The 10,661-nt window shown below is 36.1% G+C and overlaps 1 protein-coding gene across 1 annotated transcript; it reads right to left on the bottom strand.

The window, feature by feature from the left end:
- Window positions 1-8,768: 8,768 nt before the first annotated feature.
- On the bottom strand, window positions 8,769-9,685 carry LOC113727813 (3'-5' exonuclease-like). Its single transcript, XM_027252171.2, has one exon. It carries the CDS (start codon window positions 9,609-9,611, stop codon window positions 8,976-8,978), a length of 636 nt encoding a protein of 211 aa, XP_027107972.1. The 5' UTR covers window positions 9,612-9,685; the 3' UTR covers window positions 8,769-8,975.
- Between the last annotated feature and the right edge of the window lie 976 nt (window positions 9,686-10,661).

Here is a 10,661-nt window from a genome sequence, read left to right as displayed (position 1 = left end):
AACTAGCACCAATTTGATTGCACCTTTTTTTTTTTTTTTTTTTTTTTGGAGATAGCAAAAAATTTGCAATTCCATTGGCCAACGAACATATGATGATAATTGATACTTATATTATTATTAAAGTGACTGCAAAATGGGGGAGGTGGTCTATAAGACAGACTATAACCAATTTCTACGAATATGCCAAGACAAATGGCACAAGAAATTCGACAAAGACAGGATGCCCAGCTCTACTTGGTATTCAAGGGATGGATAAGAATATAAACAAAGAATATTAGATGGGGATGGGAATTAATTAATGCATAAATCCAGCACTACTCTTAATCTTAGGCAATAGTTCTCTATGATTAGGTCCAAATCCCTCAATCGAAAGACTAGTATTTGGCGTGCCAAATGACCTAGGGAATTTATTGACCATTAACAACCCCATTAATTTTGTGCAATTGAAAGATCAAGTAACTGATGCCAAATACAATGGAGAAATGCACCATCCTGTCCTTGACGAATTAAATCTGCCACGTATTGATCGTGAACCATAATAATCCCAACGGTAGCTATTAATATTGACGTAACAGAAGTAAGTGGATCGATCAAATAGTCGACTTCTAAAGAAAGATCATTATTAATGGTCCAAGACCATACATATTGATAGATCGAATTGCTGTTTATTTGCTGAAAAGACAGATTGATTGAAAAAATCATAACTATAGCGAACAAAAAAAAACTTCGAAAAAATCTCATACGATGAAGATTTTTTTTGTTGCGGTCGGAAAAAGAAGAAGTCCGACCCCGTATTAATATAGAAATTGGAAATGGAATGAAAGGGGTGATTCACCTGTATTGATATGTCTGTTGCATAAAAATATTTTTAAAATCTTAATTTATTAATTGATTGAGTTGAGTGATAAGATAGAACATGTTGTGAGTGGGATCTTCTTAATTCAAAATGACACACTTATACAAAAAAAAAAAAATTCAAAAAATAGATATTATTGATTGTATTATGGACTTACATACCATGGCTGGAAAGCCCATAATCATCTTAACAATACATTGATTAGTTTCGTTTCTGTTAAGGAACAACATTTTGGGCCATGCCTAGCCCTTATGCCTAAGCTTGATTATTCATAAACAGCTTTCATTTCATACACCAATTTAGAATGATAAAACACATAAACAATCCTAATCCAAAATGAAAGAATGCCCATTAGGTACTAGCTAGCTCCTCTGATGAGTTTGTCTTTTGAAAGTTTTACAAAGGAGTGCGTCTCTCCTCTTGGTGATTATAAATACAATGAACTTAAATGTGTCAAGTGTCGTGTTACATCAGTCCAGTCCAAGAGAGTTTTAAGTGTATGATGGACTTGAGTGAATTTGAGTTTATCTGTTGCACTTTGTTCAATTTAAGATTCCAAGACACCCTTTGAGTTTCCTAGATGCATGACTAAGAAATGAGAAGTCAGTCGTAAGCATGCAACAATGTAAGATGAATGCAAATTTTAATTTTTCTTTTTGATAGACTATAATTCAGTTATTTTGGTAAATGAAGTAACGTTTGGTTCCTAGCTTTTACTGAATCAAATTAATTTTGACTGTTCAATGATAGTCAGTATAGTTAAACTACTTTTTGGAGTATGGTCTCAATAGTTAGCAAAGAGAGATTCAAATGGTTAGTATGACTCTTGAACTTGTGGATGATCATGATCATGATCCATTATCTATGAAACAAAGACAAACGCCTAAGATATATGATAGCCATCCAAAAGGAAAGATAAAGCCACTATCATCTTTAGGCTTTTCCTATTTTCTGTCAAAAGGCACAAGATAAGCATCTATAGTTTGGCTGGCACGTAGAATTGGAAATAGGTTGGCTACAAAAGATACATTGACGAAATGGAGAGTTACTGAGAAAAATTGGTGAATGGTGCCCCTCGTTTGCTAGAGAAAATGGTTCGGTAAAGCACCTGTTTTTCCAGTCCTGACTACTCTGCTTATGTTTGGCGAGGAATCCAGAAATTTCACCTCTTGTATATGGGAGTTTGTGGATGGGCTGAGGAGCCCCAATGGTGGATTCAGGCATTCAGCATATGCATCAGACACTGAATTAAATGTGTCTTCGCGGAAACGATATATGCATTGTGGAGATAAAGGAATAGGAGGCTCTTCTGAGTTCTGTGGAAAGTCTGTGGCTGCTAAGCACCTGATTTAATCTATTGTTCAGATCATTAGTGGTATAGTGGCGGGATGGAGGAATGTTCCAAGGAGAGTCAATTAGAAATTTAGCATGGAGTGGCGATTTGTTCCGCATATTTTTTCTCTAAGTTACCTTGGTTAGGATGTAGAATGCTTGAATTCTAATATGGACTAAAAAAGTTTTCAAGGAAAAGGGAAAAGGAAGAATGATAAGGTCTATTCTAATAACCCTAATTTCATTTATGGGGAAATTTTCTAGAATTTTCTTTAAAAAAGCTCTGAAATTACCACTCCAAGATGAAGAATTTATACTCGCAAAAAAAGTACGACTAGATTCACCTTTTATTTTCTGGCCTAGACACAATTTTTTCTGAAGAATTCGTCATAATAAAGACATCAATGATCTAAGGATCCCTAAGAGAAGAACTCTCGTATTTATGATAGATTTGTGATTATAATTCTCATTTATCCTTACCATAATGATCCAAGATGTTTCGCCATTCAAATTTGCTCCCACATTTGCATAGAGTACAAAATGAGTGAAACTCATAACTGTACTCATAATAGTTTTGGGAAAATTAACAGTTTAGTAGAACTAATCCGTGCGCATGATAACAAAGATCACTAGCTAATATAGGAGTTGCATGAAGAAAGAACAGTTCTTCAAATTAACTCTTGAATCAATAACTTCTCCATCAACAACATATAGATTGCCCAACAAACAACATTTACTACTTGATATCGACAATTTTTTGTAACAGTAACTGAACCATGTTCAGATGATACACAGTCGAAGAATCAACAAGTCCAAGAGTCGCTAGAGCATGCTCAACAGCTTCTTGCCCATGTGGTAGCAATTATAAGCATCATACATGGCAAACTTCACCTCTTCTTCGGAAAAACACAGGGCATTCCATTCAGGACACTCAACCCTATCCGGGTTTGCTTCTTCTACAATATTAAATCCAATCTTACTCGCCAACTTCTCCAAGCTACCACACTTCTGAAGTGCTGGATTTTTGAGAACTGTGGCAGCCAGATGACTGATTTTGAATCCATTTCTCGTCACGCAGTCTTCATAAGCAGCATTCATGTTATTCAAGCGCTTAAGAGCCTTTGCTAAAGCATCATATTTGGCTTGAATTTGCCAGCCCACGAAACAAATTCTTTTGTCACTTAAGAAAGTCCCGAGTGTATTCGGGAAGGAGTTCATCAGTGCCAATTGAACGATCAAGCAACGCTCGTTGGCATACATCAACAGTAATTCTGGATCCCTCGATCGCTGTTTACAGATTTTCATATCAATTCCAACCAAAGGCAAATCTCCCAGCTGAGCCTTCAATTCAGATATACCACTTTCGACGAGGGCTTCGTTATCCACGACTGTTACCTTAACGCCAACTCCATTCATTTCGAGGTCATATACACCCATTTTTTCCCTGAATTTCAACGGATTATCCATTTTCTTGTCCCTCTTTTCCTTAATGCTACGTGAAGGCTGGCAATTGAACTCTATACCGCATTCTGCATATATAGATGTCAGAACTTACAAGTGTGCACGTATATCTGGATAACTCTCGACTACTCAACTTCAGTACATTGGACGTGGTTGATTTTGTTGTGTTGAATGTACTTGGGGACTATTCAAGTTCATATCATATATCACTTGGGATTTGTGGTACAAATCACCCTATTTGCGTATATACTCTAATAATTCATGTCATAAGCTATTATTTGTGTTTATTATAAAATGATTTAATGAAGAGAATTGACATGAAAATATCACTTGCATAAGGAATACTTCTTTATTTTTTACGTAGAATATCTCTTCCATTAATCAGAAAAACTACGGAAGAGTTACAGAGGAAGATCCATCACGCAGCAATATTTCTTTCATGGACCAAAATTTTTATTCAAATACACATGGGATGTTCAGGGAAGTCAAAATTGGGAATGCATATAGCTTCACTTATGGCTTAAAAGTGACATTAATCCTTGTGCAGGCGGTTTGGCCTAAGAAAGTATCAGGCTGAAACTGAAATCACACCGTTTACTATGCTACTGAATGCTATTAGGCATCCGGATGGATGGTATTTTAGCCGCTTGTTGAAGCAGACGTTTGACCGAAACAAGTAAGTTGAAATCATGGTTCAAAGTCGTGGTCGCAGTTGCGGTCGCGGCTTGGACCGTTCAACATCGATCTCGATATATTAGTTACGGTCTCGGCGCAAATTTTTAAAATATTTAAATATTCTAAAAATTGTATTGACTCAGGATAACTCGAGATGATTCGACCGTTTCTATTCGTCTCGGAGACGTCTCGGCCGAGTTCTTGGCGATTCATTATTTTGAAATTATCTCGTCCCGATATCGGATCGGAAAGCCCCGTTCGGGTGACGACTCGGCTAAGTCGTGTCAGTCTTGACCGAGTACTTGAACCATTGAAATTGGAGGAAGGAAGTTTAGGTTCTGGGGTAAGGATTAATTTTTTTGCTGTTTTTTCCTTTTTTTTTATGTGATGTAACTAACATATGTACTTCACGAAGAGCGATTCATCATTCATGTAGATTGAGCAAGGTGCCAGCTAATTGGTTTAAGAATGAACAGAAAAATAAATTGGTCAAATTCCCTGGATATGTAATAGGTGACACGAAGACAAGAAAATAAAGACCTGTTACAACCATGATCCATGATCCATCTAATGCAAAAGCCAAAAGGAATAGTCATGATAAAGAAGTCAAAAAAAAGGGGGAAAAAAAGACAACAAAATCACATCTCCAGGACTCTCTACTCTAGAGCTGGCTGAGCAGCTTACTTGCCACATTGTAGCTTATGAAAACTTCACGCATGGCACACTTGACTTCTTCCGACAAGCATAAGGCAGCCCAGTTTGGAGAAGGACGCTTCTTCTCATCTGCTTCTTTAAAATCAAATCCACTCTTCTTTGCCAACACTTCAAGATTATCGCACTTTTCAAGGTCTGCATTCTTCAGAACTCTGGCCGCCAATTCACCAACTTCGACTCTATGCGTCAACCACGAATCTCTCTGTAGTACAATCGCACCTTGGGGAATCCAAAATTTTTTCAGGACATCAACCTTCCTATTCATGTTCGCTCCCACAAAACATATATTCCTATCACTCAGGAAAGATTCAAGTTGGGAAGGATAAGAAGACTTTCGTCCAAGTTGAATGATCAAGCAACGATCTTTCACGTAAATCAGCAGTAGCTGTGGTTCTGCTGACAGTTCGGTCCCCTTCACATCAATTCCAACAATCTGCAACTCACACAGCTGCTTCTTTAACTCTTGTATACCACTGACAGCTAGAGACCAATCGTCCACAACTGTCGCCTTCACAGGAAAGCCGTACAATTTTATGTTGTGGACACCCATTTTGGACTTGAATCGAAGTGGAATCATTCTTTGATTATTTGTTCCTAGTAAAAATGAACCCTCTGGTTAACGTTGTCCAAGTTTATGTATTTATAGCGAGAGGGCATCAAACAAGGTGAAGTTGTGGATCTGTTGGTTACGTTGGTAAGTGTAGATATTAATCTCGGTATACATATCACTGCTATTGATGACTGTAATAACACTCCTTGAGGAACACGAATGATAACTAATTTCTCTTCCCAAGTAATCTGAAATTTGAACGTCGGATTCACTGCTCAATCCCAAGAACATGAACGCTTTTCAAGAGGAAGATCCTACATTTTGGAATGTATCAAAGTCGTCTTCGTGGATACAGCTCGGTCACAAGTCACAAAACTCCCAAAGCTACTGCATGCTTAATCTCCATACGAGAAGTATTAAGTACTAATGATGTTTCAAATTTCCATCATATATTGCACGTCCTTTTGTTTTTTTTTTTTTTTTCAGTCATCTATTGCATTGCGTGCCATAGTACGTAATTTACTTTGCAGTTACACATCCTAAGAACATTTCACTAAAGATTTTAGTGATCACGACTTAACAAATTCTTTTCATTACTTCATAAAAATTGGACCCCCAAGGAGATACGAGGTTCAATGGTAGAGTTAGAGCTGTAAACGAGTCGAATCGAACCGAGTATCTTATGTTTAAATTCTGTTCGTTAAGTGATTTGAATAACATTCGTGTTCGTTCGTTAATTTTTGAACTCCAAATCTGTGTTCGTGTTCGACTCGTTAAGCAAAATTCATGTTCGAGTTCGAGTTCGTGTTTGACTCGTTTACGTTCGCGAACATGCTCGAAATGCTCGAATCCAAATGATTTTAAGTCTTAAATATGCCATACAAATAATTAATCATTCTAAAAAATAATTAAAGCACTAAGTGACTAAATTCTATTATTCATTAATTATATAACTAACATTAACATAAAAATAACAAATAAAACCCTCCAAATATAAAAGTCTAGCCATAAAATTAACCCTAAAATTTGTCAAAAGATAATTATGTCCATGTTCGTGAACGTTCGTTAAAACTCGCAAACATGCTCGTGTACGCTCGATTATTATTCGAAAAAAAAAATGCGTTCGAACTCAGTTCGTTTAAAGTTCGAACGAGTCTTTCACGAACACGAACGTGTCGAAACGAATCAAGTGACCGAACAGTTTAGTTCGTTTATCAGCTCTACCGTAGAGTTAAATGAAGGCTATAAAAATTCTTTTTCTTGCCTAAGTAATACACCACTATATGCTAAATGTAGGCTATTCATGTCAATATATACATATAGTCATCTTATCCTTTAATGCTGCAGCAATCAGCTGCTAGACTTCAGAGATTATTGGCTTTTCACCCTTCAGGTCCTCGGTTCCCAAAAAAAAAAAAAAAAAAAAATCAGTTAAAGTTTCTTCAAAGTCTCATATGTAACTGGCTATTGTGCATGCATATGATTTGGTCCATCGAATATGATATGTGATTCGATTTTGTTGTCATTTATGGATGCATTCACCCTTGCTGCATCATACGAATGTTAAAGTCTGATGATTGATGGAAAGATTGGAAGTCTGGATCTGTCCTAGTAATTATTTCGATTTGTACTCGCTTTTTTTTTTCTTATATGCTTTAAATTTTGAAGAATACAAAAAGAGTTTCTGAAAGTTTCTATACTAAGGGACAATAGGAATTAAGAAATAGAAATAAATTAAAAGATGGCCATTTTCTTGATTTTAGAGATACTATATTTTTGGTTATCATTTAAAATGTTAGAATTTTAAAGTGTTTTTTTGTAAGTGAAATCAGAGTTTATTGTCTTTAAAGAAGAGATGAGAAATAGAAATACAGAAATGCTTCAGGATGAACCTCGGGGCGCCTAAACTTGCAGCCGCAAGCCCAAGTTCATGCATTTCATCTTTGAATTTTGCATTTAGAGTGAATCCAAAGGTAAGAGAATCACCACATTGAAAATTTGTGCGATCGAGTATGATCATATGTGCTGTATCTTATTAACTCAAGATGCACAACGCTGGTATATTCATGCATGTTCTTGTTTACAAAGGGAGCGACATGCGATGCATTGCATCTCTCTGAGTTATAAGTTCTGCATATTTATCATGAACTTAAAAGGTACGATTTGTTCAAAGTTCTGAGCCTTTCGCGTTTAAAATTCTGGTGGCCGGAACTCTCCATTCAATCCTCTGACGGGTAATTCTTATTCGAAGCCCTCGAGGTGGGGGACAAAAAATGGCATGCAGCGGTCAAATGAAATGAAGGCCAATCGAGGCGATCAATATTTATCAATTCAGTTTTGGAACCACCAAAGTTTTAGCAAGTCAAAAGTGACTAGCAACTGTACATGCAAAGCACCTGCATTGCATGGCCTTTTGGGTAAACAAAGGATGTTTAATTGACTAGTCCAGATGGATTTAGGACTTGGTCCATTTCTCTTTATTGCACCATCATAGTAGTATGAAAGTCTCAGCTAGTTGGGAACTAATCAAATACTAACTATTAGATCCCTAGTTTAATAGTTCAAGTCAAAATTTGGTTCTTTCTTTTTAACTTTCCTTTAAAGTTTAAATACCAAAAAAAAAAAAAAGAGGATTTATAAAGAGTCTCAATCATTTCTAAATTTCATTTTTTCTTTGTCACTGATTCTGATTATGCATTACCAACTGAGAGAAATTAATTAAAACACGGACAGGTTGTGAAAGTAAAGTCTAAAAATACAAAGCTGTGAAAGTAAATAACTCAAATATATAGTCATTATCAGTTGTTAATCTTTTCTTTCATAACAATACAACTAATCGACAATATTGTGAGATTAATAATGAAACGTTGTCAAATTAGTATTCATAAGGCTGCAGCTAAACCCACGAATGATAGGATTAATGCTAATAGTTGTTACCAACGTACCTAATAAAGCTATCCACCATAGTAAAGGCAAACCGCAATGCCCCCATGTCTAGTTTCTGGGGAAATTTTGGACAGTTTTTCGTTGTAATATCAGCCAGCCTGTTTGGCAGTACAATTAGGATTTGATGGTTCTCGGAGCATTGTGGTCCTATAAATTTTTTTTTTTCCTGAGAGCTATTGTGGTAAATATAAAAAAAAAAAAAAAAATTCCTGGCCAAACAATTTTAACACAATCTTTCCACACAACATTGATAAAACTTAAATATTTAGAATTTCCTCTGATGACAAGATAAGCAAATTACTTTGCTCAAAAAAAAAAAAAAGGAATTAAAAACGCCAGCATTGCTACATCATATCATAAACCACTTGCTGCATAAAATACCCACATTACATATAATATGCTTCTAGACTTCTTGCCAGCCCCAAACCAAAGGCCAAACAACTAGTTTTCCATGATCAGCTTATGCCCGATTTTGTAAGAAGCATAAGCATCAATGCATGCATACTCAACTTGGTTCTCATTGAGAACCCTTGCTTCCCAGTTACTCATGCAAACATGCTTAGGCTTCTTCATGTAAAGCCCCACCACATCCGATGCAAGATCCTTCAGCCCAGGCCGGCGAAATCTTCCCGGCCACCGGCGCATCGCCAGAGCCCTAATGTCAGCACTGCTGCTGCACTCCAGCCCATACTCGTTCTTAAGCTTGGCTATGTCATCAGCCACCTCAATCCCCACATAGGTAAAGTTGGAGTCCGCAAGAAAATTCTTGAGGGATTGTGGGATTTCGTCCATATAAAAAAGTTGAAGAATTAGGCACTTGTCGTTGATGCAAAGCTGCAAAGTAGCTGATTTGTTGCTCATTGAGCGAATAGGATGGGGCCTCCATTCGATGTCTAAACCAACAACCGTAGGTTTGTTAGCATACAGGGAAAGGATTTCCCTAACCCATTCATCAGCTATGGCAGCTTTATCAGTGAGAGTTGTCTCAATGGTTTTTCCGTCGCAGGTGACTGAGTATTTCGAAGTGGAGGCGTTGTAGGTTATGCTACTGGAGGGAAATCTATTATAGGCATACATGGCTTGTTTTTTCTGATTAGCAGTGTTATGAGAGATTGGTTGTGCGTAAAATGGGAAGTTTCCACAAGGTAATGACTGCTATTTATAGGATATGAACAGAACTGAGGCCAAAAGAACTGTTGTTACTATTGTTTCCCACAATTGAACACTTTGGCTGGTGAAGATTTTTCAACATTCCTGTCAAATGCTTCTGAACCGTTAAAGAATCGACGTACATCTCAAGAGAATCATTGTACATTGAAGGATGAGAATTGCACAAGCAACGTATCTCAATCAGTCACAAACAATATCCGTTGTTATTGACTGAATCGGGACCATGAGCGATCCTAATGACCATCAACAGCAACCATTCATATCCTAAACTCTTTGATTTTATCAAACCATAAAACTACTCTTTGAATTAAAAAAAATATATATAATAAAACTACTCTTTGATAGCGCCCAAAAAAAAAAAAAAAAAAAAAAAGAGCTCTCACACAATGTAAGCAATTTTAACACATATAAAAATATGTCGGAAGAGTAGGATGAATATACAAAAGATATTGGACAATTTTATTAATTCAAAACTCAAGAATAAGAATATTAAATCTTAATCTTTCACTCACGACAACTTATAAATTAATCTCAACTTAGAATTTTTCTTTCAGACCCACTTTTCAAAACTCAAATCAACTCAACTCAATTCTCCGTTCCAATGACAATCTACTATACTAATAAATATTTATGGATTACAAAACTTCCTAAACAAATATAATTGCACACCAAAACTTACTTGAAAACTGATTTGACACTTCCTAATCTACTATGAAAAAGAAGCAAACTTCAAACTCAACTAATACTTATAGAAAACTGAGTAATACTCTACCATGTAATTATTTAAATCTAATAAACTAAACAAATAAATGAAATAAGCTTGGTTTAATTTCCTTCAATCTTGATAATGCCTGCACATTTCCTTTGTAGTAAGCAACCTATCAGGTTCACACACGAACAAAATTTATCCAAGGCAACTTTGGAATCTCTTTCTTTTGCTTTTTCTAAAGAAAATTG

This window comes from Coffea arabica, chromosome 2c, assembly GCF_036785885.1.
Source record: "Coffea arabica cultivar ET-39 chromosome 2c, Coffea Arabica ET-39 HiFi, whole genome shotgun sequence".
Classification (NCBI taxonomy): domain Eukaryota; kingdom Viridiplantae; phylum Streptophyta; class Magnoliopsida; order Gentianales; family Rubiaceae; genus Coffea; species Coffea arabica.
The sequence above is the reverse complement of the archived record's forward strand: the minus strand, read 5'-3'. Positions and strand labels throughout refer to the sequence as shown.